We start from the raw sequence: 27,119 nt of genomic DNA on the forward strand, positions 1-27,119 counted from the left end.
ACATTGGACCTGGTAGCCTTGGTCCAGGATGAAATGCTATCCAAACCTTGCTGGAAAATGCCACCACTAACCTCCAAATGCCCTCACTTTTTGTTTATGCCTGAAGTGCCTTCTCAACAGGAAGGACCAGGCTCTGGTGGAAAGAAAACAGGTCTGCTGCTAGGATATCAAAGCCAGTGGAGAAGTGAAATGAAAAGGGCCCCAGAGGACCCTAAAATAAAGGAGACAAGAGCCTTTGGTGGTGGTTGGTGGGGCTTTACTGCAAACCGTTATAATTAAAGTGCTATTTACAACTGTTTAAGACAGGGCAGACAGGCTCTGAGCCAGGACTCAGCTTCAGAGGCAGACGCCTGGAGCGGAAATGGCACTCGCAGGGGCCATGAGCTTAATCACTGCTGCTCCTTTAATAAGCACAGTCGTGCTGGAGTCTTCTTAGGGAGCCTGAGAGAAAAAGAAGGGAGTGGAGAGAGCCATGCAGCAGCTACTTTAAATTCCTAATCTTGCTCCATTCCCACTGTGCACATCACCTCAGAGCCACCCTGGGGACTGACACATATCCTTCCTCTGGCCCAGGCTTCCCACCAGCTCAGGGTGCCTGGGTCATCCTCGTTATCATTCATCACTGATTTCCTTTTTCTGCCAGAAGTTTTCCCAATTTGTAGCTTAAAAAACACCAGCAGGAGGAGAAGCAAGGAATGTCCTTGTTAATATAAATCCACACCAAGATGACTCAAGAAATGGGTGTTTCCCAGGGTTGGCAAGTACATGGATGGTTCCCGCATTCTTTGTCTGTAGGGTGCTTGAATGGGTAGTACTGTCGAACGTGCCAAAGGTCTGTGCTTTTAGGACCTGCTCATGTTTTTGAGGACCTCTAGGGAGAATCACTGGTTTAGAACCAGGGCCTAGCAGAACACTGGGAGAGGGGAAACTTGATGAGTCCTGAGATCATTCCCAGGAGGAGGGGAGTACTACTTCTGGAAGCAGCAGCAGGGAGGGCTGTGCCAAGGCTCTGCCCAAGGGGCCAGGGTGCTTGGCCTGGAGGCGCGGCTCCTCGTGCAGTTCTGGGTTACTGTTTGGGCAAAGTGAAGTCCCAGGCAGTTTCCTGTGCACATTTCCACATGGCCTGCATGAGGCGGGTGAAGCCCATGTCTTTGGGCTTCTCCAGGCCTCTCATCAGCCGTTGCTTCATGATAGAAACAAATTCCTTATTGCTCAGCTCTCCGTTGCCTAGAAGAAGAGGCAAACACAACAGGGATAAGTGACGGCCTTGGAACAAAGACAATGAGACAATTCCATTGCTCACATCATGTAGGTCCCAAAGCCTAGTGCTCTCTCACAGCCAAACTCAATTGTCTTGGTTAAAAATGAACTGGTTTGTACTGTCCTTGATGTTTCCAATTGCAACTCAGTGATAGTTCAGTGTAGCGTGACAGAAGTTGAATGAGAATATAGATGTCAGGTCCTGTGCTAGGTGTTGAGAATAAAGAGATAAAAATGACTTTGTCCCTTGAAATACCATCAGGTTATGGGAGAGGCAAGTACATTATTTCAGTAGTATGGTAAATGCCATAATGGGGTAAACAGAGGATGCTATGGGGGCACAGAGGAAGACTATCTAACCCAGCCTGGGGAGGGTGCAAGTACAGATCAGTAAAGGCTTCCTGGAGGTGACTCCTAAGTTGAATCCCAAAGGATGAGCAGGAAGTGGCCAAGCAGAGGGGAGTGAGACAGGGGAGGCATTCCAGTAGTGGTAGTAGCATAAGCAAAGGCACCTGTAGGAAGCAGCACAGCTGTCAGAGAACTACAAGGAGTTATAGGTATTGCTGGACACACAAAGAGAGGGGTATGGCCAGTAAACCAAAGAGGAAGGCAGGAGACAGGTCCTCAAGGATCTTGTATCCTTATGAAAGGGTTTGCACTTCATCTTTAGGGCAGGAAAGGACTGGGAGAGGGGAGTAAGATGTAGTTAGATTTCCATTTTGGGTAGACTTCTCAAGCTGGATGATGGTGATAGACTGGAGAGTGGCACAGATGGAGTGAGTATGGGAGCCAGTTAGGAGGCTGCTGCAATAGTCCAGGTGAGACATGATGAGGCTTTTCATGGTGAAAACTAAAATCAAAACCTGGCTTTGGGTTAAGCCCATTTTCTCATGGCTTCTCATTTGACTCTCTTAAGTGGCAGGCTCTCAGGTCTGGAGGAGAACCTGGAGAGCATCTGGTCTGACCCAAGGTCACTTCTCAAGCCACATGGAATAGTAACCACTCCAAAAGTAGAGGACAGTTACCATTTGACTAGATGCCCAGGAGTAAATGTCTGCTGATTAAAAGAATGGCAGCCATTACTGGTGGTGACAGGAAACTAACAAACAGACCTCTACTAATGATCAGTCTGGGAAGAAAGTGGTAAGAGGGAATAATTGGTTTACTTCTGTATAGAGTACCTGAAAACCTAAATGGGCCCATGTTTGCTGTCTGAAAAGAGCATGGGCAGCCTCATGGATACCTCAGAGCAAGATTAAAACAAACAAAAAACAGGTAAAGCTAACCTATGGCACTAGAAGTTAGGGAAGTGGCCACCCTCGGGGGTATAAGTGACCGGAGGGGAGAAGCACCAGGCAGCTCTGCGGTCCTGGTGATGTGCTGCTTCAGGATGATGCATGGGTGTGTTCAGTTTTAAAAAATTTATCAAGCTCTACACTTATGGTATTTGCATTTTTTTGTATGTATATTATACTTTAACTTAAAAAGTTAAAAAGTAGCTTGGCTGGGCTGAAAGTTAATCAGTAATATGGCTTATTAAGAATGCAATTAAAAGAACAAAAAGGTCTAAATAGGATTCTTAATATTTTGTATAAAAAGAAGCTTAAGATGGAAAAACCTGAAGTTATTTTTATTTATTTTTTGGCGGTGGGGCTTGCAGGATCTTAGCTCCCCGATGGGAGGATCAAACCTGTACCCTCGGGCAGTAAAAGCTCAGAGTCCTAACCATTGGACCACCAGGGAATTCCCAAAGCCTGAGGTTATTTCATTCAAACTACTCTGGGATTTGCTTCTTGCTTCCCTAAGGCCAGGGATGACCAGTCTGAACGGCCTTTGTTACCTGTGAATTGGATATATGACTGAATGTCATTTGTGTGCATGTGTGATCTGTGACTGCAACTCTAAATTCTGTGACAAACAAGTCTGTTTGAAAATCGGAATTCTCTGTCCCCTGGCATTTTGACCTAAGATCTTGCACTGGTAGAAATGACAATGGCTTTCAAATTTAATATCTACTTCCCTTTTCTGTAGATTAAGAAAATGAACCCCGGGCTTCCCTGGTGGGTTCGAGCCCTGGGCCAGGAAGATCCCATATGCCACGGAGCAACTAAGCCAGTGAGCCACAACTACTGAATCCCATGTGCCACAACTACTTAAGCCCACGCACCTAGAGCCCATGCTCTGCAACAAGAGAAGCCACCACAATAAGAAGCCTGTGCACGGCAACGAAGAGTAGCCCCCACTCGCCGCAACTAGAGAAAGCCGTGAGCAGCAATGAAAACCCAATGCAGCCAAAAAAAAAATTTTTTTAATTAAAAAAACAAAAAAACAAAAACCAACAAACAAACAAAAAGAAAATAAACCCCATTTACCACCAAAAGCAAAGGTAACAAAAGCAAAATAAACAAGTGGGATTATATCAAACTAAAAAGCTTCTGCACAGCAAAGGAAACCATCAACAAAATGAAAAGGCAATCTACTAGACAGAAGATATCTGCAAATCATATACTGATAAGGGGTTAAAATGCAAAATATATAGAGAATTCATGCAACTCAACAGCAAAAAACCGAACAACCTGACTAGAAAGTGTTCAGAGGACCTGAACAGATGCTTCCCAAAGAAGACATACAAATAGCCAATAGACACGTGAAAAGATGCTCAACATCACTAATCATCAGGGAAATGCAAATCAAAGCCACAATGAGATACCACCTCACACCTGTCAGAATGGCTGTTAACAACAACAACAACAACAAATAACAAGTGTTGGCCAGGGTGTGGAGAAAAGGGAACCCTGTGCACTGTTGGAGAGAATGTAAATTGGTGCAGCCACTACGGGAAACAGTATGGAAGTTCCTCAAAAAATTAAAAATAAAACTACCATATGATCCAAATTCCACTTCCGGGTATTTATCTGAAAGAAACAAAAACACTAACTTGAAGAGATATATGAACCCCTATGTTCACTGCAGCATTATTTATAAGAGCTAAGACACAGAAACAACCTAAGTGTCTATGGACAGATGAATGGATGAAGAAAATGTGGTATGTGTGTGTGTGTATATATATTGTGTGTATGATGGAATATTATTCAGCTATAAAAAAGAAGGAAACTTTGCCATTTGTGACAACATGGATGGACCTTGAGGCCATTATGCTGACATAAATCAGAGAAAGACAAATACTGTATGATCTCACTTATATGTGGAATCTAAAACGAACAAACAAAAATAATTGAGTTCATAGATAAATAGAACAGATTGGAGGTTGCCAGAGGTGGGGGTGGAGGTGGATGAATTCTGGTGCAGGGATTCAAAAGGTACAAACTTCCAGTTATAAGTAAGTCATGGGGATATAATGTACAGCATGAAGACTATATTTAAAAACACTGTATTGCATATTTGCAAGTTGCTAAGAGAGTAGATCTTAAAAATTCTCATCATAAGAAAAAAAATTTGTAACATGTATGGTGACTAGACTTATTATGGTGATCATTTTGCAATATACACAAATACTGAATCATTATGTTGTACACCTGAAACTAATATGTTATATGTCAATTATATGTCAATTAAAAAATTAGGTCCCAGAGATAAAATGATTTTTTAAAGGTAATAGAAGTAGATATTGATAGAGCCTCCTTCTAAAAGGCTGGAAAATCAAACATTTCCCAGGACTTCCCAGGAGAAGAGGGGAACTGGGATGCTGGCTGCCATTACTCCCATATTCACTTCACAAACCAGCTCTTGGATACTGGCTTCAAAAATTATAAAAATGTTCTTTGGAAAAAAACTCAAACTACCTAAAAGTGATTAGAGTAAAAACAAAACCTGGGGAGAGTTACTCTCTCTGCAGCAGTGCTGTCCATTAGAAGTCTCTGCGATGAGGGAAACATTTTTATCTGTGCTATTTTCAAAACAGGAGCCACCAGCCACGTGTGATACTGGAAGAAGTGAGTTTTAAATTGTATTCAGTTTTAATTAATTTAAATTTAAATAACCACATGTAACTGTGGTATCATATTGGACAGGGCAGCTCTAGAGAATAACCACCCTTCCCTGTGGATGACGACTCTCCTTGTCCTCGCTCTGGGGCTTCCTTTCACTCAGACCTCGGTTGTGGGTTCAGGGGGGAGATTTAAATAACTCAAGTTCAACTTAAAAAGTTAATGAGGACTTCCCTGGTGGTGCAGTGGTTGGGAATCCACCTCCCAATGTAGGGGACGTGGGTTCGATCTCTGGTCAGGGAACTAGATCCCACATGCATGCCGCAGCTAAGAGTTTGCATGCCACAACTAAGTAACCCACCTGCCGCAACTAAGACCTGGCACAACTAAAAAGAAAAAACAAACAAAAAGTTAATGAACACCTGTTACGTGCAAAGTACTGTCTGAGGTCCTATTTGCAGGGGAGGGGGGATCCAAAGGTGAACAGGACTTGTAACTACCCATAAAAAGCTCACAATTTGGTAGGGACATTAAGTCACATACACAGAGATGGAGTGTAACATGCAGCAATGCGGACAAATTGAACCAAGTTAAGGAATAAAAAAACCAGAGTGATTCATTATGCTGGGATCAAAAGGGAAGGTTTCACACATGCAGGAGCTTTTCATCTGTTCTTGAATTCTGTGAGCCTAGCTTCCTGGAGGAAGATGAACAGTGAATCCTGGCTGTGAGACAGGGAATGGAGGTCATATAGTACACAGGGATGCAGTGTGCTTTTGGTTCAGGTCCTGGATTTGCTATCTAATACTACCTTTGGGATCCTGGGAAAACTACTTAACCTCTCTGAGTTGCAGCTTCCTTATCTGTAAAATGTGGTTAATAACTACTCCTGTGTCAGAGGATTAAACAAGCAGCTTGCACAGTGTATCTGGCTCATAGTAAGCAATGAAAAAACTGTGAGGTAACTAATAAGGACCTACTGTATAGCACAGGGGACTCTACTCAGTACTCTATAATGGTCTATATGAGAGAAGAATCTAAAAAAGGGTGGAGAGATGTGTATGTATAACTGATTCACTTTGCTGCATGCCTGAAACTAATACAACATTGTAAATCAACTATACTCCAATAAAAATTTTTAAAAATAAAGTAAAAATTAAAAAATTTAAGGCAAAAAAAAAAAGAGAAAAAAACCTGTGAGCCTCCATTGTTAATATTATCATCATTGCATCAGCCAACATAGCTGAGAAATAAGGCCAGAGCAGAACCAGGATCTCTTAAGTGGGCTAAATAAACTGCAGAGTGCTCACAGACACAACAGACCTTGGTGTGTAGCTGGAATGCTATGATGGGTTGTAAATGACTGAAATGTGCCCTGGGTGGTGGCGTGATCAGTGCCATTTTCTTCCTAGAGACATTCAAATATTCAAGTGCTCCTATCTACTAAGCAGTAAGCTGGGTCTAAATTTTTTTTTTTTTTTTGGCCGTGCCACACGGCATGCGGGATCTTAGTTCCCCAACCAGGAATCGAACCCGTGCCCCCTGCAGTGGAAGCGGGGAGTCCTAAACACCGGACCACCAGGGAATTCCCTTGTTTTTATTTTTAAGATCCTTAGGGTCATAAATGAATTTAGGCCTACAGGCAAATTAGAATTATAAGAAGAAATGGAGAACACAAACCAGGACCAGGGGTGATATTTCTCAGTGTCATGAGTCTGAGGGCTGAGCTACTGATGTGGGAAATGGGGAAGTTGAAGCAGTCTACGCTGGTACCCTGGAGCTGGCTGCAAGGCTCCATCATAAAAGTGTCTACTTCAAGGGCAGTAAGGCTTGGTTTTTCCGCCAGACTCCAGGGGGCCCCACTCACCATCACAGTCAAAGAGCGCAAACACCACATCACACACGTGATCTGAGAGTTCCACTTTAGCCACTGTCCTGGCCACCTGCTGCATGGTTACTGAAAGAAGAAAGATGTTGAGTTAGCACAGCAGAGGGACTTTCGTTTTGCTTTCTCTGACTGGAAGGATAAAACTGTTCAGTCACAATAAAAAATTTTCAAGTGTATTTATGTCACATTTAAGAAAATGATAATTCAGTTTTTAATCCATAACCCCCTTTCCTTTTCACTTCAGATTCCGTTTTCTTTCTACTGCTGCCAGTTTAGGAGGTATATATAATTAAGTAAGGATGCCTGATACTAAATTTATAGAGAAAGTAGATTGGAGGTTACCAGGGGCTGGGGAGTTAGTGGTTAATCGGTACAGATTTTTTGTTTGGGGTGATGGAAACGTTTTGGAAATAGTGGTGATGGTTGTACAACACTGTGAATGTAATTAATGCCACTGACTTACATACTTAAAAACGGTTTAAATGGCAACTTTTGTTATATATATTTTACCACAATAAAAATTTAAAAAGTGAAAATCCACATAATAGTTAAGGATGGAATTCTAAGTCTTCAGCATGCAGTGGTGGCTTTTCTAATAAATTATTACCAGAAGAGTGCCTTGAAAAATAATAAAGAATGCCTGATAGTCTCCATCTTGGCATTTCCCTCCCACTGGAAAGAACACAATAACAAAAAGTCAAGGAAATAATGAGGCAGAGAAAGGATGGGGAAGTGGGGAACAAGGAGACTTGTCTGAGTGCACTGAGGCTTCACCCACTGGTTCCTGACTGACAGTGGAGAATCTGCATGGCTGAGCTCCTGCCCTTCCTCCCAACAGGTTTTCCATCAGCCACTTTGTCTTTTCCAACCATGCCCCTTGGGAGAAGCAGTGGCCCCATCTCACTAGATCAATACAGTCTCTTTTTTTTTCCCCAGATCTCATCAGAAAATCTCTTCTCTCTTGCCATTTTTTCTTTCTCTGACATTTACTGTTAAACACTAGCAATCACGTGAGAACTGGGTTCTCACAAAAAACAAGCCAGGAAGGACTAGGCAATTTCCCCTGCCTTCTCTGCCATTTATCCTCAAGCCTGATCCAGCTACATCTATAAATTATGTTATTGCTTATAGACACACTCTTAAGTGAGGTAAAACTCAGAGGAAAGAAAAAGATGAATTTCTATTTATGAACCAACTAGCAACGAAGTGTTCATATCTATAAACCTCAGATTAGATTCTTCTAGAAGCAATGTGAACTTAAACTAAAGGCAGTGTGCCTTCTCTGCTTATTTCATTCCTATAATTTCAGTTCTTTCTTGTTATTTTTTTTCTGCACTTGCTCTTTCACTTCACCTCTATAGCCTCCATTATATTCACCACAGGGCCCCTGAGGTCAGCTGATACAAATGCCAGAACAACGCAGAGGAGCAAGGCGACACAGTAGAAAAACTGTGCTTGCAAGTCACAGGACCTGAGCTCTAGTCCTGGCTCCATCAACTTGCTGTGGTGGAGTCACCTGATCTCTTTAGGTATAATATTCTCATATTCAAATGAGGGGATGCCACAGGATAGCTGCTGAGGTGGCTTAGTAGTGCAAAGAATGGTTTATTGGCATCTTCTAGAATCTGAGGGTGAGGGCTAGGGGTGGAGGTACACAGAAACAGCTGAAGATCTTGTGTGGCGAAGGGTAGAAGAAAGGTATAAAGGCCACAAGCTGGGCTGTACCTTAGTGTCCACAGCCTCTGGCTGGAGGGGGACTAGGCTGCTCACGAGGGTGGGAAAAGTCAGATTCCTCCTCCTGCAGCTTTAGGTTACTGCTCATACTGCCCCTCTTCCCGAGATGTGAGTTAGAGTGAAAGAGGAATCAACTCCCTTGGAACTAAAAGACTTAAGCAGAATATATTATTGTGTGGATGTTCACGAGATGTGGTTAAGTGCTGATGGGGGAGATGGAGCCTCTACAAGACTGTAGAAGTTCTAGGGTTTAGAAACAGCCTCGTAGGTCTAGGCACTTGATTCTCTCAGTCGGCTCAGGAAGAACTGATTCCTGCTAACTAAATGGCCCGGGGAAGGAAGAGAAACCAGAAGGCCAATTTACAATGAAAATAGTAACTGTTAAGAGAACTAAACTGATGACAGCTGGTCATTACACTTCTCAGTAGGAAAATCTACTAAGGAAACTCAGTTCACCTCAGAAGATTGCTCAGTGAAAAGAGAATCAGATCAGAAGACACTGGATGCTCTCAAACTGATCATTTACTGAATTACCCTTTGCGGCCACAGAAATGTGTCCTAAGAAGTGGCTCAAAACCTGTTCTATGTAGATAAACATGAATGCTTTATGTTAACCATTTCTTTCTCTATCAATGTTTGTTAACCATGCCTTTTTCACACCAATACCACACCTGTTATAACTGATAACTACCCTCTTTTTCTCTTTCCCAGTTCCATTTTCTCAAGGCAGAGTGCTTATTGCCAATTCTTTTTTTTTTTTTTTTTTTTTTGCGGTATGTAGGCCTCTCACTGTTGTGGCCTCTCCCGTTGCGGAGCACAGGCTCTGGACGTGTAGGCTCAGCGGCCATGGATCATGGGCCCAGCCACTCCGTGGCATGTAGGATCCTCCCGGACCGGGGCACGAACCCGTGTCCCCTGCATAGGCAGGCGGACTCTCAACCACTGCGCCACCAGGGAAGCCCGCCAATTCTTTTTTTAAAATTGGAGTATAGTTGCTTTACAATGTTGTGTTAGTTTCTACTGTACAGCAAAGTGAATCAGCTACACATATACCTATATCCCCTATTTTTTGGATTTCCTTCCCATTTAGGTCACCACAGAGCACTGAGTAGAGTTCCCTGTGCTATATAGTAGTGCTAATTCTTCTTGATGCTCCAAGTGCCTATCCTTTTCCCCATGAAGATAGACTCTTTCCTCTAAATAAGCCATTAACTAAATAATATCCAAGAATGTCAGTGAGAGCTCTCGGCTTTTTTTTTTTTTTTTTTTTTTTTTTAGTGGAAAGCTCATTAAAGTGGTATTAAGTGGTTGTAGAATAGGGACTTCTGGAAGCCACTGTCAGGAATCCCCCATTACAAATACCATCTCTTGACAGAACAGTTACAGAATATGTTCCATCTCACATGGAGAGGGCTCTGATGCCATCTGTACTACAGGAGCTAAGTTATTCAAACCACTGGGGTGTTACCAGCCAGCAAAGAGCCTGGCTGGGGTGCCCTTTCACAGTCCAAGATCCTCAGATAAGCCCCCAGTGTGTGAATCAGAGCAGTGGAGGAAACAAACATTAAACTAGCTGGTGAGCTGTACAGCCAAGAGCACTTGGGACAAGTAGGATGACAGCAGATTACAAGCCAAGTGCTTGACAGCTGGTCCTGAGAGTTGGCTCATTCAGATTTGCTTCCACATCTCTGAACCACAAAGCCATAATTAAATCACAGCAAGGATAACAATCCCTCACCCCCTCCGCCCCAGATCTCAACTTCCCCATGCAGACCAGTTGTTGGTACTGGAATTTGGGCCTCCCTTATTTGATGATGCTAATTGATTGATGGTTGGGATTCTAATATGAAAGATGTCTCTATGGACCATGAAGTCACCCTGGAGAAGACCTACGTTTCCAAGGCCTATCTATTCCTTTGGTACAAATCTGGTCCAGCTGCCTGAACAATAGATGGACATGAGATTGTGTGATTTCTACTAGATTGGGGTGGGGAGGAATTTGCAGAAGCGTGCTGAATTGGCACTCAAAAACATGTTAACCATCTGGCTTTTTGAAAAGTCCAGGCAGAATCTGAATTGTGCCAGGACCCCCAATTTACTCTCTGGTACAGTCCATGACTGGACAATGCAGCATCAGACAGAAACACATACTGAGTTTGTGTGATTATAATGTCAGAAGCTATATTACATAAAACTATTCACAACAGTAGTTGAACAGAGGAAAGGAGAGTTCTGGAAGGATAAGAGCCCAAACAACCACTTGGAATCAGAATCTTAGAACTGGAAGAGACCTCAGAGGTAAATGCAGAGAATTTGAATAACTTGCCCAGGGTCACAAAGCTAGCTAGTAGCACAGCTGGGTCTAGAATCTGGGTCTTCTGACTTCCAGCCAATGCTCTTTTCCCTATACACACTGGATCCACTCGATCCCTTATATGGACAACGGATCCCCCCATGAATCTGTCACTGTTTTTTTTTTTTTTTTTTTTTTTTGGCTGAACCTCATGGCTTGCATGATCTTAGTTCCCTGACACCCTCGGCAGTGAAAGCGCGGAGTCTTAATCACTGGACTGCCAGGGAATTCCCATGAATCTGTCACGCTAAACAAGAGAAAGAGCTCACATGAAAGAAAAGCCAAGTTGGGGATTACTCCTTGCTAGTGGGCAGGGATGAATAACTGGGTAACAACTAGGGGTTGTGAAGAGCCAGCATTATAGTTTGACCACAGATCTGATTGCCCTATACATTAGCATTCCCTTGGAACGCATACTGACAATTTTAAGAACTTAAAGAAGTTTATTAAGATGCAACCCAATGAAAAGCATATGAAACAAAGGTGGCCCTGGGAGCTTCTATACTTCTGATGCATAGACAGACCTACGGACAGTGTGACCCAGTTAGGAACTGCCTGTCTCTTCCTAATGCAAAGATGTTTGGAAAGATGATATGCCACGTTGGGTTGACAGCCTCTAGCTGTGCGGCCATGTGATTATTCCTGTCTTCCTGGACTGCAGTGGAGAAAATCAAAAGCTGGCTGGTGACTGCCAAGGTTAAGTGAGGGAAGACATTTCTGCTTCAGCTTTGGAAGGCCTTATGATGCAGAGGTCCTAGTTTCTTAAATCCATACCTAGATGGCTTTGGGGAAGGCAGGGACAGGGGAAGGTTTTTCCTTTAAAAAGCACTTGTCCTTTCTTTTGCACCTTCTTCCAAGATACTTTGGCTAATACAACATACACAATTTCAGCCTGACTGAGGGGGTGTGGGCGGGGAGGAGAGGACAATATTTAGGATGACAAGCAATTTAAGAAGACAAGAGCAATGCAGTATACTAATAATGAGAAATATAACAATTCTGTGTTCCGCACGGTGCTTCTGAGCTGCAGGCAGGTTGACCCCCTCTGTGTGCTCAGGCAGTCCACCGTCAGAGGAGATGCTGGTGATCCTGGCTCTTAAATACTGGTATATGCCACAGAGAAAACCTGTGGTCAGGTTTTCTGAATCTCAGAGCATCATCCCAGATGACTGCTTCAATGGGCTTACATGATTAATCTAGTAAAACTGATTTACAGTAAGGCTTTGCCATTGTCCAGTATTGTATCTGGCGTCATTAAAAACGCTCAACACATTTTGTCCACAAAGGGCAAGCATTTGTATCAGCACCATTAGGCAGTGATTTCAGGTGCCATGCTCAGAGGGCAATCACAGTTCAGTGGGGGAAACCATACAAACCATTAAGATGGAGAAATACATAGGAGAACTATCAGACATTAACAGACACATATGGGTCACAGTGGAATAGTCTGTACTTCGTTGGAGGTACATTTTGGATCCTAATTCTAAAGGATTAAAGAGACATACTGCTCCAGATTTGGCAGGTACAATAGTAGGTGATGGGGGGTGGGGGTCTGAGTAAAGTACTGAAAACAGGAAAGGATGCTAATGCCTGACTAGAGAGCTAGAACAGAGGTACAGGTGGGGACGAGATTTTGCAGGAGGCCAGTCAAGTCTCCTTGCAGGGAAACCTTTATAACACAGCCAGGTCTTATTTGGAGACCAATTTACCATAATAACTTGCTTTTCCCTCTTTGACTCTTTAAATTTTCATTATTTTTTATATTAAAAAGTTATTTTTCATTAGATAATACATTCAGCTGTTTCAAATTCAAATGGTACAAAAGGGCTGAAATCTCCCTCCCAAACTTATACCCCCGCCCCCTAGTTGTCCAGAGGCAACCAATATCTCCAGTTTGCCCAGAAATATTTTATAGATATAAAATCAAATATTTATTCTTCACTTCTTCCCACAAAATGGTGGTACACTGAATGGTTCTGCTTGACTCATTTAACAATATATCTAAGAAATAATTCCATTCCAATACATAAACAGTTCTTTTTTTTAATAGCTGCATAGTATTCCACCAAGAGGATGTATCATTATTTAGATAACCACTTCCTCATATTATTCTAACCACAATCTTGAGGAGGAAGTGCCTTTTATCTCCCCTTTACAAAATTACTTCTTTGGTGGGCTATGGTTGTCAGCTTCAACAGAGTCTGAATCTCTGACGGCTAAAGTTGAAAGCAACTGAGATATTTAAGTTCAGTTTGCTGAAATTATGCCAAAAGGCTAAATACTCTTCACCTTAACAAGTGTCTTATAAAAACTTCAGAGGCTTCTAAGGGTAGTAACCCCTTAAGCCCCCCAAAAGCAGCATATGTGTTAAATAGTAATCTCTATACTTCCCCAGTTGGTATAATTCCTTTCTGATCCTTTTCATAGCAGGATGTAATGTTGGCTGATGTTGTTCTCACTTATCTATTTAAGTGGATGTTTTGGCAGTTTATCCTACCCTCACTCTCCTCTCTCCCCCAGTGGTAATCATGAATCCCTAAAGCAGCTCCCTTCCTCCTTGGGGCACTTATATATAATTTTACTAAATCACAACATATTCAAAGCAACATAGTTAAGCCAGAATCAATCTTTAGAATTGCTAAGTAACTAAATTAGGGGAAAAAAATCAGGTCTCTGCAGAGAAAGTGCCTCATGAAGCAAACGTTTCTTTCAGAATTTGAGCTTCCCTGCCTACATCATGAATAATTGTGTTTAAAAAATTGATGACTTTGTCTTAAATGAATGAAATCCTGGCCAACACTCCTCTTCACACATAAATGTTTTTACAAAATGCAATAACGAACTGAAGCATAGGGGCTTGCCTCCACAAACTTTAAAAGAATTTATAAAATAGGAGCTTTTTTCCCATAACCTCTTCCCCACACGTCTTTATGACATTCCCATTTCCTGCCTTCGTTCTATGGCTGTCTGGGGATGCTCTCCTATACATTTTTGTTGTGAACTTTTCCCTATTTCTCCCATAAAAGCACTAAGTCCCCAGTAGATTTCTCTAGGTCCTTCTCGTGGCAGTGGATGCCGCGTACTAAAGAGAACAGTGGTATGGAAGTGAGTGAACCTGAATCTCTGGTCTCAGTTTTGCATCGCACTAGCTGTGATTTGAGCAAGTCATTTTCCTTCAAGTGTAAACAAAGAGGTTAAAACAATAAAGCAAGGGTTTAAGTAAAGTGATTTCTAAGCTCTTTTCTAGCCCTAAAATTTTATGACTGCCATTCTTAACGTCTTTTTAGATAATATGGCTTAGATCAGTTAAAATGTCCATATCTTCAGAAGTCCTCAAAGAATAGAATGGTGGTAATTTCTGGTATGGTGGGTAGAATTCTGAGATGGTTCTCAACATCCCCACACCCTGTAAAATCTCCTCTCTTTGAATGTGGGCAGGACCTGTGAATAGGATGTGATACCACTCTTGTGATTAGGTTACTTTATATGGAAAAGGTAATGGGATAGTCACTCCCATGATTACAGTTATATAAGAACCCATCTCAGCACACTGGGGAAAGAGATTCTCCTGCTGGCTTTGAAGAAGTGAGCTGCCATATTGTAAGAGGGCCTGTGAGAGGGCCGTATAGCAAGGAACTGCAGCAGCCTGCTGTGAGTGACAGCCAGCAAGAAAAAGGGACATCAGTCCTACAACCAAAAGGAAATGAATTCTGCCAAGAACCCAGGTGAGCTTGGAAGAGGACTATGAACTCCAGATGAGAAAGCAGTCCTACTGATGTCTTGATTTCAGCCTTGTTAAGACTCTGAGCAGAGAACCCAGTTATGCTATGCTCAGACCCTGACTTATAGAAACTAGGCGATAAATAGGTGGTATTTTAAGCTGCAAACTTGTAGTAATTTGTTATAAGCAAGAAAGTTAAGTAGGGAAGGTATTTATGGTTGGGAATGTCCTTTTGAGGTTCCTCAAATCATACTTTATATACAGCTACACTCATTCTAGGTACATTTTATGGAACTGTCACTTTTCTGCAACTACTATACCAAGCTCCATAAACTAGCTCTTATAGAGGCACTAGCCAAGATCTAATTAAGTTTTAAATTTCTTAACAAGAAAATAAATTAAAACTGCCATGCTTCTTTTGGGAATTCAACAGCCTTGCTCTGATTTCAAATTCATTTTCATACAGATTTGGATATTTAGGCTATAACATGTCCCTTAAAACATTACAACATTCAGTAAAAAGCTGATTATTTATAGAATTTCAAATCTGGAAGAACACTTGGAGATAATTAGTATAACTCTAACTTGAGGTCAGAGAAATTGTGACTTGCCCATGTGTCAAGGAAATTAATGACATGGGAAGGTGTCATACTCCTATCATTCTCCCCCTCACCCTAGGTTTTTATTAGAGCTTTAGCATCCTTTTCAGGATCTGACCATGTTTAGAATTAATTCACTCATTTATTCAACATTAATTAAATATCTACTGTATAAACATACATAATTCTTCTAGGCTCAGAGTAGGACACAAAGATGTGGAAAACATGGTTCTCGTCCTCAAGAGTTTACAGTCCAGTAGAAAATTCCCCCTTGAATGCTGTGGATACTACAGATATTAATACTGCTTAGATATTCCTAGGAACAGAGAAGTTAAATAATGATAATGCCTTCTGAAAGCAATGATCTCAAGAATTTTTGGATGAATGATGAAACTTAGGAGAAACTAAAAGCTCCAATCTTCCTATTTAAAAAATACAAAAAAACCCAACTTATAACTTCTAAACTAATATGAATCTCAAAAAGTATCTACTGAAAAAAGCAGTAGATACTACTTTCTAAGAGAACAAAATTAAGCCTCATCAGGTTCTAGGATTTTTTTTTTTAATAATAATTTTTTGGGACTCCTCTGGTGGCACAGTAGTTAAGACTCTGCCTGCCAATGCAGGGGACATGGGTTCGATCCCTGGTCTGGGAGGATCCCACATGCCGTGGAGCAACTAAGCCCATGCGCCACAACTACTGAGCCTGCACACTAGAGCCTGCAAGCCACAACTACTGAGCCTGTGTGCCACAACTACTGAAGCCCGTATGCCTAGAGCCCGTGCTCTGCAACAAGAGAAGCCACTGCAATGAGAAGCCGGCGCACCGCAAAGAAGAGTAGCCCCTGCTTGCCGCAACTAAAGCCCGCGTGCAGCAATGAAGACCCAAAGCAGCCAATAATAATAATAATAATAATAAATAAATTAATTAATTAACTAAAAAAATAAGATAAACAGGCAGAGGAAAGTTAGTACCTTGGGGTTGAAGACAGAGCAGGCAGCTGTGTATAGTCATAATTTCAATCTAGTATAGTAATTTAGGGTTATCTCATTTAATTTTCACAATAGCCCTGAGGCAAGTAGCCTTTATCACCATTCTACAGATCAGGAAACTGAGGTTTTGAGAGTTTCAGTGATTTGTTTAAAGTCACAAAGCTAGTGATTAATAGGGACTCAAAATCAGGTTGGAGTTTAAACCCAAAATTTATGCTTACAAATGTCTTGCATATATTTAGCTCTCAATAAATGCTAGATATTGGAACTGTCTCTAAAAGTATAAGAAAGTATTGCTACACCAACGAGTAGAGGTGATAAGGAACAGCTGGATAGTTAAAAGCTGAGCAGTCCATCCACATCTGTATATCCTATAATTTGATGTTCAGAAACTGACAGCTTAGTATATACATATGTCTTTTCTGTTCTGTGGTATCCTTTAAAGGGATACTAACTTTCCTTGCTAAATGACCTTATTTAAGTAACTTTAGGCTTTTGTGTATTGGTTTCTTCACCATAAAGTAATATGGTCAGAAAAGTGAAGAACACAGATGTGTCTACTAAGATGTTCCTGTGTGGGATAAGAAGCTAGATTAGACAACTCCAAGAGTCTGTGTCACTGTAGGGTATGCATTACAGATGTCAGAGCATGTCTGAGTGGGAGAACCTGATCCTGAACAGAAGAAACAATTGTAGGGGGAAAATGTCGTATTTCATCTTCAAGAGAAGGATATAACTCCAAAACATCATAGTTTACCAAAAGGACTTTATTCTCACCCAAGAATGGTCAACTCTTAGCCAAAGGGAACTGGGAGGAAATAGCCTAGAGCCTGTCTTCCCTAAGCTATTGAGAACCACAGTTCAAAATGGTGAACCTGCATTGTCTCCTCCTGGATTGCGTTTCAGCAAAGATTTTCAAATTCCAGCAGCATTTTGGGATATACTGAGAGACAACATGACGGTGTGGAAAGAACACAGACTGGGATCAGAGAGACCTGACCTTGAATTCTAGCTCTACTTAGCAAGGTAACCAAGAGTAAGCTGCTTCATTTTATATTTCCTTATTCATAAAATGGGGGATAATACTACCTAACTTTCAGTAAAAATACTTGGGATTGCAGAGAGTATCCTGTAGGGGATATGCCACAGGTTTTACTATTTATTTTCTTGGCTTGTCAGGTAATAAGGTAAACTGTATGTATAGGACGACTATAAAGAATTAAGGACAACCATGTCATAAATTATGATTTTCAGTTTAAGTGGGCTTGTGCTGGGGCATGAGTACTAAAGGCCATGGCCTATATTTGTGTGATTATTTCCTGTATTATAGTTCAAAGTACACGGGGGACACAACTGGACCTACAAGTTTCCCAAATCTCTAATATCCTAAGGTGCTTATAATGGGGCTTTACCATACCTAGAAACCTTTTATTCTCTTGGCAGAAATAAGAATACTCTAAGTCATACAGGCCATAGCTCATTCTAGAGCTCCAACTCAAATAATTTCTAACTTTTCCATCATAGGATGCCATGGGGAAGGAGTCATGTTCAATTTTCCATTACCTTCTTCAGCAGACTAGGTAAATCATTCAGACAGCCCTTGAGAGGTTATATATCTAATTTTATGCCCAGTATGTACATGAATAAGCAATAGAACCAATTCCTCTTAAGTGCTAAACAAAAGAGATGACCTATAGTAGAAAGGTACTATAGTTCATGCAGAAAGGTTCTTTCTCCAAATGGTCAAAATTCAACAAAGACATGTCATTCTTGCCTGAGAGTTGTCATTCTCACATGAACCATGTAGAACTAAAGAAACAGCCACAATTAAATTTGGCATTTTCACTCTGAGGGATTACATCACGCTGGAATGTAAATGTGCAGTTGCCACCTGCCTGGGTTCTCCAACTGTTCTGAGGAACATTAGCTCTATAAGTTGTTCAAGACATTCTGAGGCAAGTCAAGTTTGGGAACTACATCACTCTCTTGGAGATTAATAATGCACATTAGCATATTAAAAAGTTGGCAGGAGTAGTGCTGCAGGAAGAAATTCTGTATAACCTGGCATTTTCCAAACTTACTTGAACCATGGAACACTTTTTTGGGGTTTTGTTTTAAATCCACAAAACCATTAACATATTGCAGTATATAATGTTCTTCACGATGCTGTTTTGGAAATTCTGTACTAAATTATGCCTAAAGACAGGTTTGTAAGCTCTAAAATAGCCAAGGAAGAGAGAGTGCCAGGGCCACTAAAAGGTGCCAATTTCTGAAGGTCCTAACCTTTTGGGAAAAAAATGAAGACAGCTGAGCCAGAGCAGCAGGCAGACAAAAGTACTCCTGTGCCCACCCCTGCCTCACTCTTTCCCCACCCCTCATAGGGGTCAGAGGCCCTCATTAGCACCTATCACAACAACTTGAACAGCTTGTATCCTTTTCTTTCTCCCCTAATAGACTGTGAGCTTCTTGAGAGTAGAACCCTGTGCCCAGCACAGTGCCTATGCTGCTAGCTGAATGAATGGATGAACCACACTAAATCTGGTTACATCATCAACCTCATAATGGAAGCAGCAGGCATTTTTTAAACATTCACTGCATGATAGGCACAAGGTTAAGTGCTTTGTGTAGATTTATCCTCAGAACAATCCTATGAGGTGGATATTATTATCCTGATTCTAAAAACATAGAAACTAAATTCAGAAATTGCCCAGAGCTACTCAGCTAGTCAATGATGGAGACAAGATTCAAATCCAGACTTGTATTCTTTTTTTTTTTTTTTTTTTTTTTTTTCCCGTACGCGGGCCTCTCACTGTTGTGGCCTCTCCCGTTGCGGAGCACAGGCTCCGGATGCGCAGGCTCAGCGGCCATGGCTCACGGGCCCAGCCGCTCCGCGGCATATGGGATCCTCCCAGACCGGGGCACGAACCCGTATCCCCTGCATCGGCAGGCGGACTCTCAACCACTGCGCCACCAGGGAGGCCCAGACTTGTATTCTTAACTATTACACTTTTCTTCCTCTCTTCTAAGATTCATCTCAGCAGTGAAATTCCATGATTCAGTGGAAGGAGAATTGGTATAGAACTCAAACGAACGGAAAAATCACTAGTATGACTATTAGGATCAGGAATGTTTAAAAGCAAAGGGGAGAGTGCAAGGAGAGCCTGCAAAAGACAGGCACATCTGGCAGAGCAAAGGAAGTGAAGACAGGCACATCTGGCAGAGGGAAGGAACTTGGAACGGAAGCCAAGCACAGGCTAGTCTTTCCATGCACACTGCAGTACATCACTTAACATTGCTGTTATCATGACCCCCTCAAGTTCAGATGAAGGTGAAATGTATGTTAAGTCTAAAAGATAGGGGTTATAGTACACAATGAATTCATGACATGAATTTGTTCTCTGGGTCTACTGTCAAAGGTGAGGGGTTATTGGCTTGAGATCCTATGTCTTTTTCACATCTATCAAGATGTTCATTCACTCATTCATTTATTGAGCAAATATTTATAGGGTGTCTACTATATCCCAGATATTGTCCTAGGCACAGGGAGTATATCCAGGAACAAGACAGATAAGCATTCTAGTAAATAGAGACAGATAATAAATGCACACATAAATACACAAGAAAATATCAGGTAGTGATAAAGGCTATGATACAGGCTGATGGAGTTACCAGGAAAGTGATTTATATGAGACCGGAGTTACAAGGAGCCAAATACACAGAGATCCTGGGAAAGAGCACTTGAGGTGAAGGAACGGCCCGAACAAAGGCTTCTGGGTGGGAATGAACTTGATATATCTAGAATATAAAAGAACATGTGGAATGGAGTGAACTGGTAAGAAAGTGATATTTGATGTACTCAAAGGGTATACCAGAGCCATGCCATATGGAGCCCTGTAAGCCTAGGTAAAGAGATCAGGACTAGAGTAGGCTAGGTGGAGAAACAGAGTCAGATTCAGGATGTTTTGGAAGCAGGGACACGGATTTATTGAAGAAATAAATATGGGGATGAACGAGTACAGAATCAAGGATAATGCTTATTTTTGTTTGTTCAAGCTCCTGGACAGATGAGGAATAATTCAGTTAATAAGTATTTATTGAGGGCCTACTATCTATGTACAAATATCACAGTTAGTCTCTGCTCTACCTGATAAGCCATATTTGTGAAAATTCAAGCCCATGTCTATAATTTATGGATAGGAATTGATGACAGTAGTGAAGGCAGAAGATTTTAGGTTAATGCCTCTTTTTAAAAAAAACTATAAAAGCTATAGACAATATAGTTAGTTTTTTATAATTTATATTGAGTAGTCAGGGAAGGCCTCTTTGAAGAAATAGAAGTTAGCCATGCAAAGAGTATAATTAGGTTTAAAAAAATGAGTTTGTTTTTTTTTTTGCGGTACGCAGGCCTCTCACCATTGTGGTCTCTCTCATTGCGGAGCACAGGCTCCGGACGCGCAGGCTCAGTGGCCATGGCTCACGCGCCCAGCTGCTCTGCGGCATTTGGGATCTTCCCGGGCTGGGGCACGAACCCGTGTCCCCTGCATTGGCAGGCGGACTCTCAACCACTGCGCCACCAGGGAAGCCCAAAAATGAGTTTTTAAACAGACAATACAAATATTCTCATGGTAAATTAAACTCATATATTTTTTTGTGTCTATTTTTGCCTTAATTTGTGGACTATGTATGACTGATATTTAGGTCTTGGTGCATTGAATGGTGGCTGCCCCAAGAGATATGTCTACATCTTAGCCTCTAGAACTTGTGAATGTGACTTTGTTTGGAAGAAGGGGATTTGCAGATGTAATTAAGGATCTTGAGATGATACCAGGTGGGCCCTAAATCCAATGACAAGTGTCCTTACAAGAGATATACAGAGGATAGACACACAGATATACAGAAGAGACAAGGAGGGGGAGGACCACGTGAAGACAGCAGCAGTGATTGGTATTATGCAGCCACAAGCCAAGGAGTGACTAAGCCACCAGAGGCTGGAAGAGGCAAGGGAAGATTCTTTCCTAGAGACTTCAGAGGGAGTGTGGCCCTGCAAACATCTTGATTTCAGATTTGTAGACTTCAGAACTGTGAAATAACTTTCTGTTGTTTTAGATCACCATGTTTGTGGTAAGTTGTTACAGCAGCCCTAGGAAATGAATACACTTGGCTTCTCCCTCTTACTTAGTATGAATCTAGGCCAGTTTCCCCTAGATATCTATCTTTTACACTCAGGGACTCCAAAGTTACACAGATAAAACAATCTAAGAAGTCAAAATAAATGCCAAATATCATCTATCTCAAAACCAAACATATTTTTGGATATCAGATATGACTGTATAATGTGTACCACTGCCTCTATTAACAAGGATAATGAGGCATGAACTCTATGGAGAGACTAAACATCCCAGGAAATGGTTTGAAGTCATTTGAAAGAAACACTTTATTTATTTATTTTTTAACCACTAGGTTGCACTTTCCTTTGCTACCATTACCCTGAATCATTCTATTTTGTACATCCTGTAATTTTAACACAGACAGTGAGTCATCCTATATAATTGTTCTTTAAAGTGAATCTATTGTCTTCAGTTGGACTTTTCAAAAAAAGGTATGCAAATATAAATAGGAGCTTATTAATTTTATTTTAATTATAAGTGATGACTTCAAATCTTACATCTTTGGATTTGCAGATGCTGTCAAATCTGTTTTGTGAAACAAAGCAATACAACCAAAGCTATTCTGAAGAAATGACCCTGTGGTATTACACATACACATACATAACCTCCATGATTTCATTAATTTTTTCCAAAGGCTTCTACAAAGGTCAGAGGAGGTATTATTTTAAACAAACAAAAATAAATATGTAAACAAGCAAGGAGAAAAATGCTGTTTTAAAAAGTTATGTGGATCAAGAGAATGAAATAAAAGGCATCCAGGTTGGAAAGGAAGAAGTAAAATGATCTCTGTTTGCAGATAGCATGATCTTATATTAAAAAATCTTAAGAAATTCACCAAAAAGTATTGAATAAGCAAGACTGTGCTTATAAAACCTGAGTCAGTGCTTTGGAGAGATTTAAAAATCACAAATCACAGCACCCAATGGTGAAATAAAAACATTGTCAGATAAACCAAAAACTAAGAGAATTTACTGCTAGCAGATTTGTACCATAAATGATAAAGGAAGTTCTTCAAACTGATGGGAAGTGATACCAGATAAAATTTTAGATATTCAGGAATAAATGAAAAACACTCAAAATGGTAAGTATGAATAAATGGTAAATGTGGCTAAGTATAAAATTATTATTTCCGTTAATATACTGAAAAATATAATTGTTGAAAACAAACATCCTAACATTATATGATAGGGATTATAACATATACAGAGGAAATACAAAATGACAACTATAGCATAAAGGATGGGATGATGGTAAATGGAACTGTATGAATGCAGGTTCTTACATTTCACTTGAAGTGGTACAATATTAACTTTAAGTAAACCATGAAAAGTTATAATTTCTAGAGAAACCACTAAAATATAAAATGCAAAAAAGTATAGCTAAAAGGCCACTAGACCCAACTCTATGTCTAGAAGAGATATACCTTAAAGACACAGATAGGATTAACATAAAAGAATAGAGGAAGACATACCATGCAAACAATAACTACCCAAAGAGCTGGAGTAATTAAATCAATATCAGAAAAAATTGACTTCAAGAAAAGGTGTATTACTAAACATAAAGGGGGAATATTTCATAATGATAAAGTGGCCAGTTCATCAGGAAAAGACAATAATCATATAATCATTAAGTATGTATGCACGTAATACCAGAGCTCAAAATTAATGAAGCAAAGACTGACATCATTTAAAGAGAAAAACAGATGAGATTGGTTCAAGATGGCAGAGTAGAAGGACATGTGCTCAGTCCCTCTTGTGAGAGCATCAGAATCACAATTAACTGCTGAACAATCATTAACAGGAAGACACTGGAACTCACCAAAAAAGATACCCCACATCCAAAGACAAAGGAGAAGCCTCAATGAGACAGTAGGAGGGGCACAGTCACAAGAAAATCAAATCCCATAACCTCTGGGTGGGTGACTCACAAACTGGAGAACACTTATACCACAGAAGTCCACCCACTGGAGTGAAGGTTCTGAGCCCCACGCCAGGCTTCCCAACCAGGGGGTCCAGCAACGGGAGGAGTTCCTAGAGGAACTCCTCTAGGAACTCCTAGGACCTTCAATTACTAGAGTATCAGACTTTGAAGGCTAGTGGGATTTGATTGCAGGACTCTGACAGGACTAAGGGAAACAGAAACTCCACTCTTGGAGGGCACACACAAAATAATGTGCACATCAGGACCCAGGGGAAGGAGCAGTGACCCCATAGGAGGCTGAACTAGACCTACCTGCTAGTGTTGGAGGGTCTCCTGCAGAGGCGGCGGGTGGCTGTGGCTCACTGCAGGGACAAGGACACTGGCAGCAGAAGTTCCGGGAAGTACTCCTTGGCATGAGCCCTCCCTGAGTCTGCCATTAGCCCCACCAAAGAGCCGGGTAAGTTCCAGTGCTGAGTCGCCTCAGGTCAAACAACCAAAAGGGAGGGAGCCCAGCCCAATGCATCAGCAGACAAGTGGATTAAAGTTTTACTGAGCTCTGCCCACCAGAGCAACACCTAGCTCTACCCGCCACCAGTCTCTCCCATCAGAAAGGTTGCACAAGCCTCTTAGATAGCCTCATCCACCAGAGGGCAGACAGCAGAAGCAAGAAGAACTACAATTCTGCAGCCTGTGGAATGAAAACCACATTCACAGAAAGATAGACAAAATGAAAAGGCAGAGGACTAGGTACTAGATGAAGGAACAAGATAAAACCCCAGAAAAACCACTAAATGAAGTGGAGATAGGAAACCTTCCAGAAAAAGAATTCAGAATAATGATAGTGAAGATGTTCCAGGACCTCAGAAAAAGAATGGAGGCAAAGATTGAGAAGATGCAAGAAATGTTTAAAGACCTAGAAGAATTAAAGAACAAACACCTAGAAGAGTTAAAGAACAAACAAACAGAGATGAATGATACAATAACTGAAATAAATATACTAGAAAGAATCTATAGCAGAATAACTTAGGCAGAAGAATGGATAAGTGACGTGGAAGACAGAATGGTGGAATTCACTGCCATGGAACAGAATAAAGAAAAAAGAATGGAAAGAAATGAAGACAGCCTAAGAGACCTCTGGGACAACATTAAACCACCAACATTTGCATTATAGGGGTCCCAGAAGGAGAAGAGAGAGAGAAAGGACCTGAGAAATTATTTGAAGAGATTATAGTCGAAAACTTCCCTAACATGGGAAAGGAAATAGCCACCCAAGTCCAGGAAGCACAGAGAGTCCCAGGCAGGATAAACCCAAGGAGAAACACACCAAGACAGAAAGTAATCAGATTGACAAAAATTAAAGACAAAGAAAAATTATTAAAAGCAACAAGGGAAAAATGACCAGTAACATACAAGGGAACTCCCATAAGGTTAACAGCTGATTTCTCATCAGAAACTCTACAAGCCAGAAGGGAGTGGCACGATATATTTAAAGTGATGGATGGGAAGAACCTACAACCAAGATTACTCTACCTGGCAAGGATCTCACTCAGATTCGACAGAGAAATCAAAAGCTTTACAGATAAGCAAAAGCTAAGAGAATTCAGCACCACCAAACCAGTTCTACAACAAATGTAAAAGGAACTTCTCTAAGTGGGAAACACAAGAGAAGAAAAGGACCTACAAAAACAAATCCAAAACAAATAAGAAAATGGTCATAGGAACATACATATTGATAATTACCTTAAATGTGAATGGATTAAATGCTCCAACCAAAAGACACAGGCTTGCTGAATGGATACAAAAACAAGACCCATAAATATGCTGTCTACAAGAGACCCACTTCAGACCTAGGGACACATACCGACTGAAATTCAGGGGATGGAAAAAGATATTCCATGCAAATGGAAATCAAGAGAAAGCTGGAGTGGCAATACTCATATCAGATAAAATAGACTTTAAAATAAAGAATGTTACAAGAGACAAGGAAGGACACTACATAATGATCAAGGGATCAATCTAAGAAGAAGATATAACAATTATAAATACATATGCAACCAACATAGGAACACCTCAATACATAAGGCAAAGGCTAACAGCTATAAAAGAGGAAATCAACAGTAACACAATAATAGTGGGGGACTTTAACACCTCACTTACACCAATGGATAGATCATCCAGAAAGAAATCAATAAGGAAACACAAGCTTTAAATGACACAATAGACCAGATAGATTTAATTGATATTTATAGGACATTCTATCCAAAAACAGCAGATTACACTTTCTTCTCAAGTGCACATGGAACATTCTCCAGGATAGATCACATCTTGGATCACAAATCAAGCCTTGGTAAATGTAAGAAAACTGAAATCATATCAAGCACCTTTTACAACCACAATGCTATGAGATTAGAAATCAGTTACAGGGAAAAAAACGTAAAAAACACAAACACATGGAGGCTAAACAATATGTTACTAAATAACCAAGAGATCACTGAAGAAATCAAAGAGGAAATCAAAAAATACCTAGAGACAAATGACAATGAAAACATGACAATCCAAAACCTATGGGATGCATCAAAAGCAGTTCTAAGAGGGAAGTTTATATCAATACAATCCTACCTCAAGAAACAAGAAAAATCTCAAATAAACAATCTAACCTTACACCTAAAGGAACTAGAGAAAGAAGAGCAAACAAAACCCAAAGTTAGGAGAAGGAAAGAAATCATAAACATTAGAGCAGAAATAAATGAAATAGAAACAAAGAAAACAATAGCACAGATCAATAAAACTAAATGCTGGTTCTTTGAGAAGATAAACAAAATTGATAAACCTTTAGCAAGACTCATCAAGAAAAAGAAGGAGAGGACTCAATAAAATTAGAAATGAAAAAGGAGACATTACAAGGAACACCGCAGAAACACAAAGCATCCTAAGACACTACTACAAGCAACTCTATGCCACTAAAATGGACAAAGTGAAAGAAATGGACAAATTCTTAGAAAGGTATAACCTTCCAAGACTGAATCAGAAAGAAATAGAAAATACAATCAGACCAATCTCAAGCAATGAAATTGAAACTGTGATTAAAAATCTTCCAACAAACAAAAGTCCAGGGCCAGATGGCTTCACAGGTGAATTCTATCAAACATTTAGAGAAGAGCTAACACCCATCCTTCTCAAACTCTTCCAAAAAATTGCAGAGGGGGGAACACTCCCAAACGCATTCTACGAGGCCACCATCACCCTGATACCAAAACCAGACAGAGATACTACAAAAAAAGAAAATTACAAACCAATATCACTGATGAATATAGACGCAAAAATCGTCAACAAAATACTAGCAAACAGAATCCAACAACACATTAAAAGGATCATACACCATGATCAAGTGGGGTTTATCCCAGGGATGCAAGGATTCTTCAATATACGCAAGTCAATCAATGTGATACACCATATTAGCAAATTGAAGAATAAAAACCATATGATCATCTCAATAGATGCAGAAATAGCTTTCGACAAAATTCAATACCGATTTA

The 27,119-nt window shown here is 40.7% G+C and overlaps 1 protein-coding gene across 2 annotated transcripts in view; it reads right to left on the reverse strand.

Moving 5' to 3' along the window:
- Nucleotides 1–234: 234 nt before the first annotated feature.
- Nucleotides 235–27,119, reverse strand: part of MICU1 (mitochondrial calcium uptake 1) — a 205,998-nt gene continuing 179,113 nt past the window's right edge. For both annotated transcript variants that reach the window (XM_082630641.1, XM_082630640.1), the window contains 2 exons: nucleotides 7,075–7,164; nucleotides 235–1,227 (listed from right to left, as the gene is read on the reverse strand). In XM_082630641.1, the coding sequence (XP_082486767.1) occupies nucleotides 1,067–1,227; nucleotides 7,075–7,164 (251 nt within the window). In that variant the 3' untranslated portion in view covers nucleotides 235–1,066. The remainder of the gene's footprint in view (nucleotides 1,228–7,074; nucleotides 7,165–27,119) is intronic.

This window comes from Mesoplodon mirus, assembly GCF_964341445.2.
Source record: "Mesoplodon mirus genome assembly, chromosome: 2".
Classification (NCBI taxonomy): Eukaryota; Metazoa; Chordata; class Mammalia; order Artiodactyla; family Ziphiidae; genus Mesoplodon; species Mesoplodon mirus.